Here is a 22,311-nt window from a genome sequence, read left to right on the forward strand (position 1 = left end):
CACGGCAGCCATATTGGCAGATATGGCTTCTCAGGTAGCTGCTTTCCTCTCTCTAAGGTCATATATATGAGTTGAAGCAGAGAAAAGAAGAGCTGAAGTTCTACAAATGGACTCCACTGACAAGGTTGGGACTAGGAGTCAATTTTTAAGAAGGTGGTCTCTGTGCTTTCTGGAACAAGTCTGCTTCCGTGCAATTTCTGCGTTATTGCCTTCACTTTGCTTCTCCCCCTCCAATTGTCTTCTCCTATCCCTTCTTCCCATTCTCCCTTTATTCCATCTGTTCTCTCTTTTCTTTGGAGAGGGTTATGTCTGTTAAAAAATAAATAAAAACCAGCGTTTTCAGGGCTGAGCAAGAGCAGGAGAAAGGGAATTACAACATTGCTCTGTTGAGTTTTCTTGGAAGATGGAGAGAGACCTAGGGCAGGGAAGGTGCTGACCGTGGTTGATGCCCCTTGGAATTATGGGATATCCTGGTGTGGATGGGAGAGATGAACTCTCAAGGTGAGATTCAGGAAGGGTTACAGTCTCACATCCCTGTTCTCTTGAGATTTTCTGACTTAGCACCCAACATAGCTTCAGAGGCCTCCTCCAAGGCTTTCCATGTTCCCTCCTTTTGGCAAACCTGACCTTACTATTCCCCTTCCTGAGACCCATCCTACTATTAAAATTTTGTACTTGCTATTTCTGAGTGTCTTCTTTGCTCCAGTTTCACTTTGGAGGACAGTATTCTGATCAGTCTATATTCCCTATTTATTCTATCCCATTGTACTTTCTAAGATGAGTATATACACTGTCCAATATAGGCTAAAATGATGAAATGCAGAAACAGAGAAATTAATGATTTCAGATCACTCTGAGTACATTTGAGAGTTTTACTATATCTCACATGCTTTTTAAAAAATGTACAAAAATATGTATTTTTAAATTATTTGTAAAGTTAGCATAAAAAGTAAAGGGTCTCATTATGACATTTTCATATATTTATACATGAAATTTAAATATATAAGGTATATATCATTATATTTAAGTATATTAACATTATATATAGGTATATATAAGTGTATTAATATATATAATATATAAATAAATATATAATACACATGCTATTATACTTTGTTTTGATTAGTTCCCCTCCTCCACTGCCTGTTGTGAGAGGCTGCTTGTTTGTTTCTAGGCCTCTCAGACAAAAAATAATGACACAGAAACTGTATTAATTAATCACTGCTTGACCTATTAGCTCTAGGATCTTATTGGCTAGTTCTTACATCCTAAACTAACCCATCTCCATTAATCTGTGTATTGCCATGCGGGTATGGCTTACGGGTAAAGTTCTGTCTCTGGCATCTGTCTCTGGTTGTGACTATTGATGAAATAACTCTCCAACCTGCCTGCCCAGTTTTCTTCCTTCCCTTCCTTCCTTCCTTCCTTCCTTCCTTCCTTCCTTCCTTCCTTCCTTCCTTCCTTCCTTCCTTCCTCCCTCCCTCCCTCCGTCCCCTCCATCCTCTGTCCCTCCCTCCCTTCTGCCTCTCTTTTCTTTTCCTTTTTTAAAATGGGGTCAACATGTCCTGAAAATGATACCACTTAGCCGTTAGGAAAAGACAGCAATAATGTTCACTCTGTTGTGCATATAGAAAACTGAACTATTTAGCAGGGAAGAATGACAAAGGATATTGGAAATAGAAATAGAGGTTGGGAATGTACCAAGACTCCATCCATGGAAAATGTGAATGCTCTCTGGAGCCTTTCCAACTTCGGAATTTGTATCACAATTCCAATAGATCTAACTTGGTTTTAACATCCCATTTTCAGAAAGAAAAAGAAATGTATGTTATTGGTTCAGAGCTTCCACCATCAGTGAATTGATAACTGAGATGTCATGCTATTTCAAAGGACAGACTGAAATACACCCGTTCTCATCAAACCTGAGTGGAGCAGCTGAAACAAGATGTTAACCCACTCAAAGACCCTGGAGCCTACAGCCTTTCCCCTTGGATAGCTCTGCAAGATGTCCAGCGAGTTCCAATTTGGGCAGGGGTTTGTTTATTCTGCTTGGTTCAAGTCAGGGTTACGGATCCCTAATGGTTTTAGCGTCCCTAAAGGTTTTCCACATTTGGGCAAGATCTATGTCTTATGTCAGACCCAAGGAGGTTTTGCTCCCAGCTGCTCAGCTGAGCCAGATACGCCAGAAGCACTCAGACACCCACACTCAGGATAGAAGCTATTCCTTGGCTCAGATGTGGCTTTTTTTTTTCAACAGTGCCATGTTGTAGTAAAGATGCCCTGTTCTTAACCAAGTGTACTTTTCATTACATTTCATTTATTTTTCCTCAGTGATGCTGGATTTTCTAAACTAGTCCTTTTCCTGCAACCACTATTTCATGCCAACCCAAACTAAGAGGACTCACACTGACTCTTGGATTTTCGTTTTGCACTCCCTAATTCCTAATGCAGGAACAATCAGGTTAGCAACTGCTGTTCTTCTAACAGAGACTACATCTCAGGCTCTGGGTCACGGGCCACTCACTGTGGGTAGCATGTTCCCCAAATCCAACCTGCAAAGACCTGCATGGGCTCTTTGAAGGATTAGGGCCAAGTTTTTGCCTCACTTTCTGACTTGTAGCCACTTCTGCCAACTGAGTCTTCTCTCTCACTGAGACACTGGACTACTGCTCTTTGTTCCCCCAGGTTCTGCACACATTCCTCCTCAAATCTTCCACATTAGTATAAATATAAGTTTACCATTTTAAAAGTATATTTTAAAAGTATATTACCAATTTTTAGTATAATATATGTACCTCTGTGTGTGTGTATATGTATATAAAAATTCTGTATCCACAGTTTTATAAAATTTTTCAGGCAAAAATGGGTCATGCATGGAAAAGTTCAAGAAGCCTTATCTTAGAGGTGAAGAACACAGATTTGAGAATCAACCACAGTTGGGATTATATTGGTGTGGGAGGTCCTTCTGTCTATGTGTTGCTTGTAATGGTTAATGAATAAAGAACTGCTTTGAGCCTATGGCAGGACAGAACAGAACTAGGTGGGGAAAACTAAACTAAATGCTGGCAGAAAGGAGGCAGAGTCAGAGAGATGCTTTGGAGCTGCTGCCAGAGTCAGACATGCCAAAACTTTAGCCGGTAAGCCAAAGCCATGTAATTTACACATTAAATTAATATATAAGAGTTAGTCAATAAGAAGCTAGAGCTAATGGGCCAAGCAGTGATTTAATTAGTACAGTTTCTGTGTGATTATTTCAGGTCTAAGCTAGCCAGGTGGCCGGAAGCAAGCAGCCTCCTACTACACTGCACATACTGAGAAACTTTGGGAAACTCTGGTTGAAGGAGTATGTTCTCAGCTGAGCAATCCCTAGCTCAGAACTTGAAACTCCAAAGTCTCTAAAACTTTTTGCACACTCTCTTCCTCTCTGTTTCCCAGACTGTCTACAACATTTGCTCGAAATGGATATTCAGATGTTTGTTTATTAATCAAGAGAGTGACTGAGTATAAACTGGGGGAAATACAATATCCTCACAGAGAGCCTCAGAAATTCTGAAGCATAAGTTTGTTTGACTTTCTACAGAATTGCTTGTTAATTAGTACACGGAAAACATTTTTTAAGTAGCATTTGTTGTCAGAAGAAAAACAAACTTAAGAAGACTTTTAAAAAAGAATTGAAATAGTCGGCTTGTGTTTCTAGTTGGCAAAACATTGTAGACTTTCCTGCACATGGTTAAATTTGTTCTGTGAAAATTCATTTAAAAAAAACAAAACACTCTCAGTCCAACCGTGTTACTGGTTTCTCCATTAGTTCTTCTAAGGGGATTCAGTTCTGACCAAAGTTTAAAGAATGACTCAGGCTATTTTGAGATTTTTCTCTCTTTCTCAATTATCTGCTACTGACCCACACTGCCATTATAAACAGATTGTAAGCATATTCCATTATGTTCTATAAATGTTCACATGGACAAAAATGTTCATAGCCCATTTAAGTGAGTTCTATCCTTTAAGACAATTTGGAAACACAAAAAAGAATTAATATCATGTAGTTTTTTTTTAAAAATCTCATTTAATGTTTACTGTAATGAGTAACTTCACTAAAATATGCAACAAAATTTTTTTAACTCAAATGCTAGATTTTGTGCCAATTACAGATTTTAGACTCAGCTCCTGTCTCGGGCGTTTTCTGTTGTGCTAAAACATCATGACCAAAGCAACTTGGGGGAAAAAAGGGTTTATTTCACCTTGAAGCTTTGGGACCATACTCAATCACTCAGGGAAGTCAGGGCAAGGACTCCGGGCAGGACCTGGCAGCAGGACCTGATACAAAGGCTCTGGAGGGAGACTGTGTACTGGCTTGCTCCTCACAGCTTGCTCAGCCTGCTTTCTTTTAGCATCCAGGACCATCCAGCCACGGGTGGCACTACTCCCTGTGAGCAAGGCTCCCCCACATTAATCATCAGTCAAGAACACACTACAGGCTTACGCACAGGACAATCTGTTTAGGGGCATTTTCTCAATCGAGGTTCCCTCTTCCCAGATGACGCTAGCCCGTGTCAAGCTGACATAAAAACTAGTCAGCAGAGCTCCCCATGCCAGCAGCGACCATGTAGCACATTTTCTCCTGTTTTAGGAACAAAGATATTCAGCAGAGAATTAACTAGAAACAAAAAGAGTTTCCTAACGGAGGCCAGAGGTTGCCCCTTGTTTAATCTTGTTTATGTTTCTTTTGACTCTTAAGTAATGTTAGAACCCCCACACTCCTCTCAAGACAATTCAGGGATGTTCTTCGGTGCCCTAGGTGCTATATTTATTTCAGATACAACCTTTACACCATGTTAAAGCTGCGTGCTCGTTTGACATGTTCATCTCCTCATTGGCAGTGCAGTCCTTGAAGGAAAGGCCACATCTTGTTTACTCCTGTAGTTCTGGCATAGAGATGTTCAATAAATATTGTTAATTAAATGAATGTATGAATTGCTAAATTCATGAAAACTAAGGGAAAACTAATGAACTTACATGTGGCTGCCAGAAGCCTCTAGATAACCACCTTTCAGGCGTCCCTCAAGTTGCTGGTGCAAGGGCACACAGCCAGGAAAAACCGGGGGGGGGGGTTCTTCTCTGTGCACACTGAGCTCACGGTAGAGTGGCAGCATCGCCACCACCACCCTCAGTGACTGTCCCTGTCTCAAGACTGACTGAAGACTGTTGTGCGCCAGATAATACATTCCTTGTATACATTATCACACCAAACTGGAGCTACTGGTCTATTTTTGTTTTACCGAAGCAGAAACTAAGGTTTCAGAAAAGTAAAGCTGTTTTAAAGGACAGCACTGATGTCAAGACTCAAACCCAAGATGGAGTGACATTCATATCCAGTGCCTCCTCAGCAACAGCATGTCTTCTTTATTTCTGGGCATAAAGTGAAGCTGAATAAGAGGTAACTGTGACACAGATAACTCAAACTAGAGGTCACATCTGAAGGCAAACTCACTCTTGGATCATACGTGGCTGACCAAATGCTGGGGTTAACCTGTGTGTGGGTTTCTTCTTTGGATGTCACCTGACTACCTGGAGCCCCACCGCAGAGGCTTTCATCCTGTGCCCATCAAACTTCCTGATACTATGAAGTACTGCCCCATGTCAGTTCAGTGGCCCAGGGCTTTCTCACACTGGCTGGTAAGGGCTACTTCGGCTGGCCTGAGACCAAGCATTACGTTTTTCTGGAATGAGAAACACTGTTCTCCAAACTGCAGACTTCCACATGTATCTGCATTCTCCTCATAGTTGACACAGCTCTAGGCCACCTTGGGCAGCTAATTGAATATTCCTTAATTAATTAACTGCTACAGAAATATACTCAGCCTCACATTAAGGTATATTTTTATCCACCGAATAATTCCAAGGTAGCAAAACTAATAAGTCAGTACATTTCTTTAAACAAACAGAAATCTGGAATTGGAGCTATGTGCATACCTTCACAGCCTGGTAGGCATGCAAAGGCTAACTGTTTTGATTAGGAGGAAGTCAACCAAGACAGCCGTTATAAACAAACCTATTTATGAGGTATAGTCATGCACTTCCAATGTCTGTGTTTTCCTACTATGATTTCTGGTTGTAATATTCAAAGCTATTAATCCTTGAAAAAGGACACAGGTAGAATATATTTATTGTAGTGAAAGAAAGATAATATGATTTGAAAATGTGTCCAACTTTTCTATCAGAAGCCAATTACCCTCCATTTTCAAATAAGAAGACTGACTCTATAAGGCTCTGTTTTTCTATCACTGTTCTAGCTGCAGCCAAGGAATGACCAATAACCTGAACAGTTCTTCACAGATGTACAAACGCATGCAAAATCATTAAAAATGAACGGTGCAGCTTTTCCTTCCTGCCACATACTTTAAGGATCAGTAACTGTGCTCGATTCTGGTAAAGTGTGACATTTAATCTTGTCATTTACAAACTTAACGAGGTAGGAAGAAAAAACCGTGTTTGTGCCACTGTTAATTTTGTCAACTGATGCCATGTACACATCTGAGAATACTCCAATTGCTTGATTTGAAAAATTTTCATTATCACATCTTTATTACTTTTCTCTTTCAGCCCTGCATATTTCTATGGCTCACCTGACCCTTCTCTCTCCATTTTTACCTTATTTTATATTTTTGTTGTTTCAGTTTGGGCTTGGGCTTTTTGTTGTTGTTTGTTTGTACTTTGTTCCACTTTGCTTTGGGAGAGGCAGGCCTCCTAACACTGCCCAGGCTAGCCTCAAACTTGCCATCCTCCTGCCTAGGGCTCTCAAGTGCTGGAATTGCAGGTGTGTACCCACAGATGCCACCACACTTGGCTACTATTAAAGGTAGTGATTCTCCTGACTGCCATTTCCTCACTGTTAATACTGAAATTCTAATGAGGATAGTAGGGAAGAGGGGATGACAATAAAGACAGGAAGTGAGAAACTAACTGTGTCAAACACTTGCTCCATCAAGAGTACATACTCTCCACTTGCCCGGGTAGGGATAGCAAACCCTTGCAATTAAGGGCATATCTGGATGATCAATGCTTTATATCAGAACGTGTCTCTTGAGGGGACAGAGAGAGACAGCCCAATAATTAAGAGCAATTACCCTGAAAATCGGTTTGCTTTTTGTTACTTTGATAAGCACCATGATCAAAAACAACGTGCAGAGGGAAGAGTTCACTTCACTTACACTTCCGTATCATGGTGTATCTCTGAGGAAAGCCAAAGCAGTAACCTGGAGTCAGGAACTAAGGCAGAGACCATGGAGCATGGAGGAATGTTGCTTATTGGCTTGCTCAGCTTGCTTTCTTATGCAATCCAGGACCACCTTCTCAGAGGTGGCTCTCTCCTCAGTGGGCTGAGCCCTCCCACATCAATTAACAATCAAGAAAATGCCCAGAGACCAGTCTGAGGCATGCAGCTCCTCAGCTGAGGCTTCCTCTTCCCACGGGACTAGGCAAGATGACATTAAAACCAACTGCCACACCGTGAGATCATGAGGACTGGAGTTCAGATCCCAGCACCCATGTGACAATCGACACAAAGAACACTCCTGTCACCCAGGCTCTAAAGAAGTCTAGATACAGGAGTGTTGCTGGGACTTGCTGGCTTCCAATCTAGCTCAAACCGTGAAAGACCCTGGTTCAGGGAAAGACTCTGCCTCTCTGTGCATACACACAGGCAAGCAAGTACACCTGCACACATGCTGGGAGCCGATTCGAGTGGCCACCATTACAAGATGGCGCTTGGCCCCGGCCTCGCTTGGTGAACAATTCCATATTAGGCAATGCAGGGGAACCGTGCCTATCGCATGCGCAGTGGCGATGATGTGCTTAGGGCCAATCCCGTGGCCAGAAGCATGGGCAGGCGCGCATCGGCCAATCCAGGCACGACTTGTTTCCTTACCCCCTATATAAGCGGCCACTGCTTGGCGCTCTGGGGGGGGGGGGGGGGGCCTCGCTTCCGCTCTCCCTTCAACCAAGAGGCTCCAATAAAGCGTGATTTGGGAAGAATCCTCGACTCGTGGTCATCCTTCCCTGCTGGTCAGGGAGTGCGCCGCACACACACACATGTATAAGCTCGACACACATGTGCATCAATAGCTCTAAATTTGGAAACTTTTAACTTAATAGAGCATCTGCAGTGATCTTAAGGACAAAAAAAAAATAACAACAACAAAAAACACCCCCAAAACCCAAAGAACAAAAAACAAAACAAACAAAAAGCCAATCTCCCACACTCCCCCCCACCCCCAAATAACAACAAAACGTGCCAGCTTCGATCATGCTCTAAGTGTCGACTGCCTCCATCCCATTCCATAAGCTATGGCAAAACTAGAAGCCTGCAGAGCCTTGTGTGAGAACCTTGGCTTGGGCATGATGAGAAACTTCTGGGCAGCCTCTCCTCCTATTTTTGCCTGTAGGTTGCTGCGACACCCATTTGTAATCAAAGCCACTTTCAAAAGGAATTGCTTGGTTCTTTGTAAACTCATGTAAAACTGGGGGGAAAAAGATCAGCTTAGGGTAAACCTTGCTCATAGCCACCTCGGGTGCTCTTAGTTGTAGCAAAACTTGGATATTCCTCTCTAACATTTTTGAGTGGAGCTCACAGGTGTTAAATACGTTCACACGGCCTCATCGCTACCCATCTCCTTTTGCGAAACTGAAACTGTGCCCACTAACTCCACGTTCTCCATTGCCTCAACTTCTATAGCCACCATTCCACTTTCTGTCTCCCCGCCAAGACTATGTGCCTCCTGCAAGTGGAATTTTCTGTCTCCTTCATTGTCTCTACCTCCCCCAGCTCATGTTCACAGACTTCAAACATGAATTCTCCCTTGGAGAGGTCATCCTTTGACCCTCTTCCTTCCCTTTTCTCTCTGGGGAAAAGAACTGTGCTTTTCCATCTCTCCCACTTTGTTCTACTTTTTTTTTCTTTTCTCCTCCTCCTCCTCCTCCTCCTCTTCCTCCTCCTCCTCCTCCTCCTCCTCCTCCTCCTCCTCCTCCTCCTCCTCCTCCTCCTCCTCCTCCTCCTCCTCCTCCTCCTCCTCTTCTTCTTCTTCTTCTTCTTCTTCTTCTTCTTCTTCTTCTCTTTTTGTAACTGGTGTAAGTTTTTGGTTCCTCTATCCAGGTATGAGCATCAGAGTACAATCAACCATAATCAAGAAAGAGAGCTGCCACCAACTAACATCTCAGGGCCGACTGAAAGTTCTTCACCAAGCCCAGTGAAAGACTTAACTTTTTAACTCATCTCCCAGGAAAATAATTTCTCCTTGACAGGAAATGCCATTTAACCCACTTCTAATGTTTCCCACCCCACACCCTGTTGAAGACCAACTCTCAGCATCCCACGGAAGAGAGAGTGCATTTCTATTGGGTGCAGGTTGAAGGGATTCTGAGAACCAAGTCTAGAAATCAAATCACAGTTAGTGCCACTTCTCTCAGAAAGAGTCTGAAGGTCCACAGAGCTCCTGAGAAGTAAACTGCTAGAAACTGGAGACAGAATATGTGTTACACAGTCTTTATAACTTCCTTCTGCTTTCTTGGTTTTGTTTTAGGCAGGATCTTGTATTGAGCTGAGGCTGGTCTCAAACTAAGTATCCTTCTGCCTCAGCCTCCTACACGCCATCATGCCTGGGATTTTATGAGCAACTTTTCATTAGCAAGTCTGAGCTGAAAGCTACTGACCAAACGCATGCCACAGAACATATCCTGAACAACAAAAGAAGTGGCCAACTGAAGCATAGCACCCAGCCCCTTCCTCCAGGTCCACTAGTGGTTCAAGACCTGCTTTTCTCATGAGGACCCTACAGATCCTGACGATATCCCATGCCTTTGAAGTCTCATGTGTTTGAGATTTAGTTTTTAAATAATAATTTTTAAATTAAACTAAATATAATTTTTAAGATAGGGTCTCACTATGTAGCCATAACTGGCCTGGAACTCATTATGTAGACCAAGCTGGCTTTACTTTGGAAATTAAAATTGACAAAAATTGCATGCATGGGCTGTTTACAATATAATGTTTTGATATATACACGCACTGTTTGAGTTAGCTAACATGGTTTTACCTGGCATTGTGTACGTGTGTGATGATAAACCCCCCTTTTTGATGCATTATTTTCCCACTGCATGTTGAAGAAACACTATGTAACTAAGGCACTTTGAAACTTTGCACACCTCATGGAAGAGAGCACTGCAGTCGAAATCTGCCTCCAAGGCTGCAAACTAGAAATGACAGAAATAAGCCCAGAGCAAAAATCAACCCGCTAATGTTCTTATTTAGCAGACACTAATTTGACAGGTATTAGAAAACCACTAAGAGGATGCAAAACTGAAAATTAAACTCCAGCTCTTGCTTATGACACCAGCTGAAAGCGTTCACACCAGCTGATGGACTAGTGCAGCTCGAGGGGAAACCATGCGTGAGGTGCTCTTCTGAACAAGGAAGTACAGCAGCAATCAAAACAAGTTACTAACAGGGCAACAGGTATGCTAGCCAGTGCTTTTACTCTCACAGGTCTGGAACACTGTTAGCACCCCTAGCGTAGTTGTGGCCCTAGATATTCTGGAAGAGGAAATACGGTAGCTTGTATTGACTTTGATTCTATTTCAGGCCAAGTCATTTGTCAGATTAACTTCTCTACCCTGTGAACACGTGGTGCCTTTTACATTCCTTCCATGATACTTAACTCGACACAATATTATTCTTTTACATATTATTACATAGTCTTTAATTACTTCATGCATGCAGATCTTGCCTCCTATACGGCCATCAAGCTGACTGGTGACACTTCAGTGGGGTCTCCCGCAACACCTCCACTCTGTGGGGCACAGCATGGGCATGCGGTGAGTGTGGGTTCATGAACCTTCTTTCATGAGGCCCTGCCATGCATGAAGCACAAGGAAAATGTTCTGCTAGTGTCCGGGGGCCACATCAGAGCAGAGAAACCTTCAATCCTGTGGCGGCGGAGGATTCCTGCACAGACAGTGTAAGTTCCGTGAGGGTGAGGGGAGACTTTACTCCCTTGCCAGCAGGTGTACCTGGCACTAACTTTCTCCACATTACTGTTTCAGATTAGTGTTCCCAAACTGTGTGTTTCCCATCTATTCCTTGTTTGAAGCCGATGCCCAGAAGTTAAGGTGATAGCAGGAAACCTTCCAACATGGCACACCAGGCAGTGGTGTTCCTCTTCAGCATGGCAAGGGTGAGCGTGAGGGTGGAAAGGAGAGGGTGAAGATCAAGGAGCAAGGTCACCGACCAGCTAACCCCAGTCTGAGGGCTCATTGTGGAGGGACTAGGTCTGTGACAGAGCAGCCGGATGTCAGATGGGGCTCTTGGCAGTCCCCAGGCACTGGAACACAACCTTGCATGGTCCCTGTCTGTCTGGTCGCTTCCTGCCAGGGCAGGTTGCCAGCAGTCTGTGACAGCTGTGCCGTGAGTGGTCTCTGAGGTTCTCTAGTGACGGCCACTTCTGACCCGCCTGTCTGTGTGTCATGGGAAGACACAGGGAAGTTTGGATGCTCGGGACCCTACTTTCTACTAGCTCCTATTTCTTTGTGCTATGTCTGCCTTTCTGGGCTTTTATAATGAGACATGTTGAAAAATGGTTTTCTTCTCTTGTCGCCAGAAACCTATTGGTTCTATATGTGAAAATATTTACGTTTCACTCCGTCCTCATGCATGGCTGCTTTTCAATGCAATCATGCGATCATATTTACTCACTAGCATCTAGTCAGAGCAGTTGACGTCTCTTATGGATTATTACTTGGAGAAAATACCTACCTGCATAATTATTTTTTTTTTTAAGATTCAAAAGCCCAGTGAGAGGCTCAGTGGTAAAGGTGCTTGCCACCAAGCCTGAAACCCTGACTTCAGCCTCTGCAAACCACAGTGGAAGGAGAGAGCCACCATCCTACAGGTTGTCCTCTGACCTCTGGATACGAAATTGTGACACATGTGCATACACCCATCTACCCTCACACTCAAAATAAATAAACAAACTCAAAAATAAAGACAGAATTCCTGTCATATAGTATTTTTGAAAAAAAAAGAACTTTTAAAAATTAATGCTTGCTATATGTTGAAGTCTTAAGGGATTTAATTTTTCTGTTTACACAAAACAGCTACTTTTGCTTTGTTTTCTTAACGTTTTTGTTATGTGGACTCAATTTCCCATCAGCAGCTGTCTATTGAATGGTTATCAAATTCTCCAAAGGCAAATATGAAGAGTTAAAAATAAAATTCCAGACATTACCTTTTAGCATTACTCGTCCAGTGGATCCTCCGAAGGTACTGAGAAGGCCACTTCTTGCTCCTAAAGAGGTGGTGGCCTCCAGCAGAGAGCCAGTGATGTACTGAGCTAAGGACGTCCTTTGGGGGGTGGCACGGAACTCACACTCGGTGTCTCGTACACATGGCTTCATGCATGGGCCATCTCTAATTCTTCCACAGGCTGTCTCGGAGGTTGGGAGCTGTCTGGAGCAGTGCAGGAGAGATCCAACCGTAGCTTCTGCTTCTCCTCCTCTTCTCACTGCGCTGTAGATCTGCGAATAGCACAAAGCACAGGAAGTATTAATCTAGTTTCTTAGAAAAGCAAATTAACTTGTTGACAAAATGCCAAGATGACTTATGAAGAAAGAAGGCTCGGTCGGTCTCAGCACAAACACCTTTGAGCTCTGCACTCATGCATTAACCTGAACACTCTGCAGACGCCCTCTATTTGGAGAAGCTTTGTGTAGTTATGAAATAGGCCATTCAAACAACTCTGCTATCAAACAGAGCACTTAAAGTTGCACCAACCAAAAATACATTCAGCTCAAATTTCTCCTCCTCCACAACGCTCTTCAGTAGAGCCACAAGGACAAACCGTTCTCTCATCCTTTTGAACTCTCCTGCATGACTGACCATGTCTGCCTGCCTCCATTTATGCCGCAATCTGACTTCCACAGGGAATTCCTGCTCCATGAACGAAAGTGAAGCAAGGATGAAAGGGTCATGGAGAAGGATTTCCCTCATGGGCAGACTCTTCCCATCCATCAATAGCATCAAAGTCTTTGATGTTCTTTTTCTCTTCCTCTTCCTTCGTTTCCCACATACAGTTAGTCCCTGCCCAGGGTTCCTGCTCTGTCATTTTTTTTTTGAGTCCTTCTTTGATCACTGTGTGCACCAAGTATGATCTTATTAGAACAGGTCCTCAATCATATCTTCTGCCCATTCTAATGTAGCCAATTTCACATGCATGGGCATAGACCCTGCTCTGTGTGACTCACTATGGCAGAAAATATAGGCCAATGAAAAGGGTAAAACATTCTGCTTGCACTGAAGTACCCCCTCATTGCTTTAGAGGGTCCTGAGTAATATACAGTTCAAGAAAACTGCAGGGAGATGTTGGGTTGTGTGAAATGTTCTGGAGTCTGTTGGAGTCTTTCTGCTGGTCGGTGAACTACATGGAAAAGGATATCTGTAGCTTGCTAAAGGAGCAAGGAAGCCTACTTTACCATGAATTCATCATGACACTCGGAACAGCTTGCTTTGATTTCTTCACCGTCACTGAGTCAAGACTGGGCAAATCCATTCCTCATCATACAGAGATCACAGACCTGCAATGAGCTTGTGCTTTCATGGTCCTGTATGCTCCGAATTTTACCTTAATGATATCGCTTAAGAGACCCTTGTATTTGGTCCTTATGAAACCCTACAATAAACCCAAACCCCACAACATTCAAACGGGATACTCTAGATTTCTACTCTGTTTTTCTCTGCATGCTCATCTATCCTTGCTGACTGGAGTCAGAGCGGGAATTCTTAGCTTTATTCTCTGTCATTAAACTTCCAGAGACCAGTGTGTCCAAATGAATAGTGTGTTGTGATTGCATCCGGACTCCAAGGTAAGGTATGGGGGGATAGATACCTGGTTCTGCCTAGCCTGGCCAGAGAACATGAGTTAGTAACTTAAAGGTTTTAAAGGTTCTTCCTCTGTAAAGTGGGGTCAATAATACCCTTTCTTAGGGACACTGTGGGATTCACCAAAAAAACTCATGTAACATACCTGACTCAGTGTTAAGAAACAGCAAGCATTACTGTTGGGTAACTCTCTAGAAGAGAATGCACTCCTCCTCAAGGAATGATGGGAGGCTGTTAACTGGAGAGCAGAGTCTATGTTATTCAGCATGATGTAGTTATTAGTGTGCTTTGTGTGTGACTGGACAGTGTTATCCTAACCCCATCTGGGCAAACACAGAGCTCAGGGTAGGCCTTTCTTCTCAACGTCTGTCTTTTCCTAGATGTTGATGTTCTTAAAGAAGGACTATGACCTCCATTGCCACCCTGCCATACATAACAAACCACACAGGCACTACACACCACAGTAAGTCCCACTCAAGCTCCTCAAGAGTAAATGGTCCAGAAGTTCAAGGACAGGAATCTCTTGGGAGAACTAAGAAAGGCTCCATTAAGCAACGCAGAGTTTGGCCTGAGTCTTGGGAAGCAGTTGTGACTCTGACTGTAATAAGTGGGGAAGGTGACTCAGGAGAGACTCCATGTAACGAGGCTAGGGAAACGCAGACTCTGTCCAGTCAACAGCAAATAGAGCGGGGTGGGCAGAGAAGAGAGTGGAGGGTGTTAAGTGTGCATCGAGGCAGGCCAGTCAGTCTGACAAAAGAAAGCCTGAACTGTTATGGCAAAGAGTTTTAATCCTTTAGAGGGAGCACCCCTTGACACTTGGTATTTGTTTGTTCTTAAAAGAGGAATGAGGCTAAAAATGTTTTGTTTAAAAAGATAAACAGACAGTACCCAGTTGCTAATATGTTGCCTTCTCCCCTTTCTGGCCAAGCTGCCCTACAGGCTTACAGTGCCCATGATCATTGCCTTATGAACTCTTCCTATTGTAACGCTTTCATACATTTCTAATGGTCCATTTAGCCCTTTCTCCGGATTTTCCAATGTGTTTTTCTCAAAACCTTAGATGGAGAAGGAATGACGTCACATGCAGACTTTATGATCACAGGAACTTGAATGCAGTAAATAGTTCCCCTTCTGGAGATGTATACTGCCCAACAGAATATTAAAGACAACTACAGATGTTGTAAAGAAATCTATTTCATTTTGCTTAACTGGACGTTTGAGTATTTCTCATATTATTTGTTTTCTAAGAAAATAATATGAGTGTTTCTCATATTATTTGTTTGTCTCACAGAATTTGTTTTCTAAGGAACACTTAGCCTACAGATGAAGCGTAGTACAATGTAATTTGTTTGAATATAATAGACTTTCTTATTTTCAGTTCCTTGATCTTGGCAGAATCTCTGAACTACCACCCACATCCACAACTTTCTTGATGTCCTTTCTCTCAGCCTACAGTTCCATCTTCACCTGTCCAATTTCTCTTTGCCATGCCTTCAGGATAGTTACAATGCAATAGAGAAGGGCCATGAAATACCCAACATAGGCAGGTCACAAACTGATGGCTACGAGCCAGATTCAGGTACCAGATTGGCTTTAACAAACACTGTTTAAAGATCAGTGAAGTTTATATATACCTGTGACACTACAGCATTCCCTGAACACTTGGACAGCCTAGTAGCACTGAGCTTCCCACAAGGCATCATGTGGGCAGCATTTCTCTACTGTCACATGGAGCAAAAGATTTTACAGGTTGGTACCAGCTCCTATCTCTCTTTAGTTATCACATCTGGCCAATATCTGGTTGTTGGTAGTGTGCAGGCTGTGGCCCTTCCCTCAGATTTATGGAGAGGAGTGTAGATTTGCACAATAGTTATACATGGAGCCTCTCCAGAGTGTCCTACATGTATTCTTCCTGTGTTGTTGCTGACTGTGGATAGAGAAAGCCTTTTTGTGATTTCGAAAGCCTGCACCCCATGCTATGCAAGCTGCCAAGAGAGGGGGAGCAACCAACAGTCTTCCCTTGCTGTGGTACCCATGAACTAACAATGGCCAGCATGGCAAAATATCCCTAAGGGTTCAATTGTGGCATTGATATCGTAGCAGCAACCAACAGCTGTCTCATTAGACTGAAGACATACTCAACCAGAGGGAAATCATGCCTAGTACTAGAAGCCTAGTCAACTATCTTGGGTTAGTGAGGTCATGGATCTAAGAGAAGAACCTACTACTTCCACTTTACTAAACCAGCATGGATTCTAAACATTATCCTTATACTCACAGATAAGTGTAATTCTCCTTCCTCATCAAAGAAGTTTCCCCTTTCAACAGACAGAGACCATTATAGACACACACAACTGGTTAAAATGAAGAGAACAATTGATCATGGGGTGCCCAGCTCCAATGGATACATCTACAACACAAGTGCTGCACCAAAATCTCGGGGTGCATTTTAGAAAAGAGGGCTAGAAAGATTGTAAAACCCAGAGAACTGGGACTCTGTGGTTCTGTGAGATTGTGTCTCCTAGAAGGGTAGGGAGGCTTCAACCCATGATATCTCAACAATATGGCTGCCTAAACAAGACCCAAACAAGGGTAGCAGCAATAAACACGCTACTGTGCAAGTGGGAAACCCACAAGGTCCCACCTGAGACAAAGAACTACAGACTACTAAACAATGTTGCAAGCAGGGAATTTAGTCTCCCTAAGGAGGAGCCCCTTCACTGGTTGTCCTGGGATAACCCGGTAGTCAGCCTTGGGATCAAATACATACAGGAGACACTAAATGAACTCAGCAGATTGTGTTTGTATATTTACGTTCATATGTGTATGTGTGTGGATATGCACACAGAGGGAGAAAGAAGGCATGAATTTGAGAGGGAGAAAGGAGGTACATGGAAGGGACTAGAGGGGAGAAATGATGTAATTATATTTTAATTAAAAAATAAAATAGAGCCGGGCAGTGGTGGCGCACGCCTTTAATCCCAGCACTTGGGAGGCAGAGGCAGGCGGATCTCTGTGAGTTCGAGACCAGCCTGGTCTACAGAGCTAGTTCCAGGACAGGCTCCAAAACCACAGAGAAACCCTGTCTCGAAAAACCAAAAAAAAAAAAAAAAAAAAAAAATAGAATAGAAGAGAAATGTTAATCTCACCTTAAACTTGAACAAAGAGATAGAAGGCAGAGCTCTAAGAATGCATGTCTAGCCTTCTTCTATCTCTACCCCCAAGGCCCACGAAAACGCTCTGAGTTAACAAGCCCCAGACATCCAGTCATACCAAATTTTGACAACCAAATTCAAAACATTTATTAAAAAATGTGGAGTGTGGTCAGAGTGGTAGTAGATACAGTAACAATCAGGGAACATTCCCAAACCAGGCTATTATCTCTTACCAGATGACTCCCTTATGAAAAGGAAGGAACCTTGGGCATCTGTTCCATACAGAGCAGGAAGACTTACTAAGGCTCAGAGCATTGCTTTAAATCCTAGCTCCTCGCCCCACCTTCCAGCAGTGTGATCTTCCTTGGATAAACCATTGCTGTGCCATGCTGAACCTCAGCTGCTTTCTCTACAGTATACGGACATAGACATATCTGCCTCATAAAGTTGAGACTAGAACTACAGTCTCTGATAAAGACAATGCATCAAAAGAGCATTTGGCACCTACAAAATGCTCAACAAACAGTAGGTTTAGAGCGACGGTGACAGTGGTGACTGCCGATTGTGGTAGCTATAAAATTTGCCGTGCATTCTCTCATTACTACCTTTGGCTAGCCTTGCAATTTGCTTCCCCAGTGGGAAACTTACTCAAGCACAACTTTACAAAAAAAAATGTTTTTGTAATGCTCCCTTTTGCTGCTTTAGGTTTTGGAACAACTACCATGTGAAGACGCCTCAGTTAGCCTGCTGGAGGATAAGACCCTAGCTCAGCTGACCGTCCACCAAGATTCAGCCTCACAGCAAAGCCATCCAGGTTCCCACATCCTCCCCTGCCAATCCAGTTGCTGCTACAGATGCACAAGACAGCTACAGAGATGCGAATAGATCAGATGAGGACAGCAGCCAGCTAATTTACAGAATCGTGGAGCAAGTACAAGACTACTATAAAAACCCACTAGACCAGAAACCACCAGGAGGTGCTGGGCGCGTTTGGTGACTTCACATGGTAGCCCATTTAGACTGATTTTGTTTTACAGTTGAGAAACATAGCGAACCCTACACAGCTATAAGCGGCTAAGCCGGGGTTAGGAGCCATGCTTATCCTATCCTTTACCCAACCTAATCTACTGCCCCAGGGCACAGTCACACAGCTCAACTGCGGGATTCAGGATCCCATTGTTATTTGGCAAGAGGTCTCAGTGATGCTCATGCTGATGTTGTTTTTATTCATGCTTTTCCTTTTCATGCTGAATTACTTTTTCAAATAGTCACGTTATGACTAACAACCAAAAGTGTTTCCTTTATATGGAGATTTATAGTTTTAAAATCACAGAGTGAGAGCACATATAAACTTTATCCCACTTGATTAATGTGGAGGGGAACGTGCTGAAAAGAAGACCGACTACTGCCCTGCATGGATCAATATTGTTTTTAAGATAAAATGAAAATGTCACAGTTTAGCCACCAAGCTTGTTAAGCGGCCATGTATTCATTTCCTTCTTCAATTGTTTAACAGTCAATTTGTATTTACTGAGCACATATGCTATGCCTAGTCAAACTGGCAAGCCATAAAGAAGTGCCATGTCAGTAAGGAAAACGCCAATAGGCAAATAGACCTAATTAATTAATTAGAACTTGACAACTGTCAAATGTGATGATCTGAGTTCAAATTCAAAGAGCCCACATAGAGACAGACATGTGCCTGTAACCCCAGTGCCCCTATGGCAAGACTGGAGGCAGAGACAAGAGTCCCTCTGAAGCTCCCAGGCCAACTAGTTTGGTGTACATATGGCAATCAACAATAGGACCTTGCCTGTCTCGAAGTGCTGGGCAAGAACTAACATTCAAGGTTGTCCCGACCTCCACACATTCACACCATTGCATGTATGAGCCCACACTCACAAGTATAAACGTGCAAACATATAGCATATTACATATATGCAAATAGGTATACATATATACACACACTTACCTCACTATGTAGGCCAGGCTGACCTCAAACTCACAGAGATCTTCCTGTCTCTGCCTCCTGAGCACTAGGATTAAATGTATGTGCCATCATACTCAGCACCACAATTATACTTTTTAAAATTATATACTGGGATGGGGCTATAGTTCACAGTAGAGCTGAGCTACTGCCTAGCATAGAAAGGCCCCATACTCAAAGGCCAGCACTGTAAAGAAAACCATAGTGTTCTGTACAACCAAGATACATTTTGGATAAATGACACAGGTCTTGCTTAAATTGATGTAAAAAAAAAGAGAGAGAGAAAGAAAGAAAGAAAAGGAATTAATCCAAGGGTCTACATTTAGCCATTGTTAAGATTTTAGAGTTCTAAGATGAATATATTAAGATCAATGCTGTATTCAGCATCACTCAGGCCTCCTCAGTTCAGCAACTGTGAATGATTGATTCTCTTTACATTTATCCTGTTGTAACAGGTATTGGGGGTAACATAGTTGGGAGTGGTTGGAGCAAAATGATCCTAAATTTTAAAGTCACTTGTTGAGTGATCATCAATGCTTAGCAACATCTATAGAAGATATAGCAACATGTAAAGACCCTTGCGCTTCTAGAAAGAGGAATGCCTTGAAGAAACCAATGCTAAGATATGGAGTCCACATCCAAAACAGAATAAAACAACTTATAATGAAGGTCAAGACTGCGCCACGATGCAGGTGGAAACGTAGCCAAGCACTGGAGAGCCCACGGAGACACAAAGCAGTCACACTCACCACACGAACAGACCTTACTTGGGAAGCAAGCTTGCTCTTCTCTACAGCAAGAAGGGACTTGGTCTTCACTTGAAGAAATGGAAACAAAACATACAGCTTTGTTTCCAAAGCTGTCTTTCTGGGTTCGGAGTTACAGAAAATGATGTTTCTGAAATCTTCCAACAGGAAGAAGATACATATGTAGAGGTCCACTGACTCCATAATGCTTGCTGTCCCCTCAACATTTCTGGTGTGCACAAAATGAATCGGGCACGGAGCACTGACACATTATTCCATGTACAGCTGAGAACAGCTCAATGAAGAGGTCCTACCATTACCAGCATTTAAAAATAAGACGCACATGGCTAGGATTTGGTGTCAGCATCCTGTAACTCTAGCAGTGCCACTAATTACCGAGCCGAATCCCTGGGCAGTCCACTGTAGATGGAAAAGCATGAACCGTCAGGAGGGAAACAACCTACTAAGGATCCCCCACTCTCTCTGCTCCTCCTCGCAGGTCAGCTCACGGGGATTTGGGTTTTCTTTGCTGTACGTCCAGAGCAGAGGTTGGGTATTATAGCATCTCAATAAGCACCCCTGATTAAATGAATGAGTCTCTCTATGATACATCTTCAACACAAACTTTCTGAGAGTCTTTTGATTAAATGAATGAGTCTCTCTATGATACATCTTCAACACAAACTTTCTGAGAGTCTTTTGGTTTTTGAGGCTGTGGATGCACTGGATTTTTCTGAGCCACAGACGACATGGTACTAGCAACTGTATTTGGTGAACATTAGATAGAGAAATATCAAATTGTATCAAATCTTCACAAAGTATTCAGAACAGATATTGCCAAATAAGGCTGTCATTGTTGCTAATAAAATGTGTCCAGCCCAAAAATTTCATTTATAGTTTTTATTACTATTCCATTCTCATAAGCTGATTGATTTAGAGTCAAGGATACTAAATTTCTCTGTTCTTAGTTATAAATTTTCATAAAAATGATTATTTGGAAGGATCATAGAGCCTCATTAAACCCAGCATGAGAATTTATGAGTTGACTTTCCTAAATCAAATTAATTAATACAATAAACATCTTTAGACTTACAGATTTTAAGATAAATGACTGAGAACAGTGACTTTTTTTTTAAAAGATGAACCTAGAGACCGTTCTCTCAGTGTCTCTGTCACTCTCAAGACAGGTTGGCTGACATGAAATGTGCCGTGTAGACCAGAACTCACAGAGATCCACCTGCCTCTGCCTCCCCAGTGTTGAGACTGGTCCAGTATTTCGTTGACATGAGAAGGGCAGCCCAGACTATCACCAAGCTCCTTTCAGGGTCCGTATTCTCAGACCTACGTTTGCCTTCCTAAGCTGGGAAGGTGGGTATTAGTTGACCTTAATACTAATTTGAAAAAATTTTAAAAAAATTTTTAAAAATATTCATTTATTCTATGTGTGTGGGTGTTTGTATCTCTGTGTGTCACATGCTTGTGGTACCAGCAGACATTCCTAGAAGGCGTTGGAGTCCACTGGTAGAGTAGCCGGGGCTCTTAACCACTGAGCCATCCCTCCAGCCCCAATAGTGATTATTTTGATCGCCATTATTCTCTAATCCAGGTTGATTCTGTGTTTCCTTCCTTCTTATCAGTGGTCTTCAATATCAGTGATCACTTCAGTAGCAACTGTGCATCTACTTCTAACCTCCCCCAGTCTATGGTTTTTAGAGTATCCTGCCCCAGGAAAACAAATAATCAGAGTTGTTTGAACTCTGTTAATCATAAAGTGAATAACAAGGTGGGGGCCTGCTTTCCAGGGTGAAATAAAAGACGGATATAGTACATTGGTCTGGAATCCCCTTTTACTGGCCTAATAGAATCCTCTTTTAATGGCTAAAATCTAAAAGCAGTCTTTTAGACGGTTCTAGAAAATTCTCAAAGGTTGAAGGCCTTATCTCATGGATATTCATAAGTAAACCAAAGGCAATGATTGAAAAGAACTCCCAAATTGCCTAGGGGTAAAGAAAATCAGGAGGGGTGGTGACTGACGCGGCTCAGAGACCTAATGGAAAGACGGGGAGCCACATTTTGGCAGCAGCCTGTGTTTCCTCAGCTCCTGATTCCACATTCCATTCCAGAGCCCGTGCAGAGAATTCCATTCTCTTGAGAATATTGAGACCATGCACAAGACACTGACCAAACACAATTCCAAAGAGCCAAAAATAAAAGCTTTGTGAGCACCATGCCAGTTAACTGGAGCTGGAGCATTGACTACAGGAAGCAAGCTGAACCTTCTTCACCGTGGGAAGCATCTTAGGAGCATAAGAGGATGCCCCACTGGTGATGATCTGGAAATTTCACAGCAGCAAATAACCTTCCCCACAACGTCTCCCAGGCCACATTGCTTCCTTTGTGCAGTCATCAGCAAGAAATGAGCATGTTCTTCCCGGTGCCCAAACCACACTCCGAGCGGAACTTTAGAATAGCGGGTGCTTCTTGTGAACTCCAGAC

The 22,311-nt window shown here is 42.8% G+C and overlaps 1 protein-coding gene across 3 annotated transcripts in view; it reads right to left on the reverse strand.

Moving 5' to 3' along the window:
- Positions 1-22,311, reverse strand: part of Plce1 (phospholipase C epsilon 1) — a 269,128-nt gene that overhangs the window by 129,063 nt on the left and 117,754 nt on the right. For all 3 annotated transcript variants that reach the window (XM_057778052.1, XM_057778051.1, XM_057778050.1), the window contains exon 3: positions 12,279-12,567. In XM_057778052.1, coding sequence (XP_057634035.1) covers positions 12,279-12,567 — 289 coding nt within the window. The remainder of the gene's footprint in view (positions 1-12,278; positions 12,568-22,311) is intronic.

Source organism: Chionomys nivalis, chromosome 8 (assembly GCF_950005125.1).
Source record: "Chionomys nivalis chromosome 8, mChiNiv1.1, whole genome shotgun sequence".
Classification (NCBI taxonomy): Eukaryota; Metazoa; Chordata; class Mammalia; order Rodentia; family Cricetidae; genus Chionomys; species Chionomys nivalis.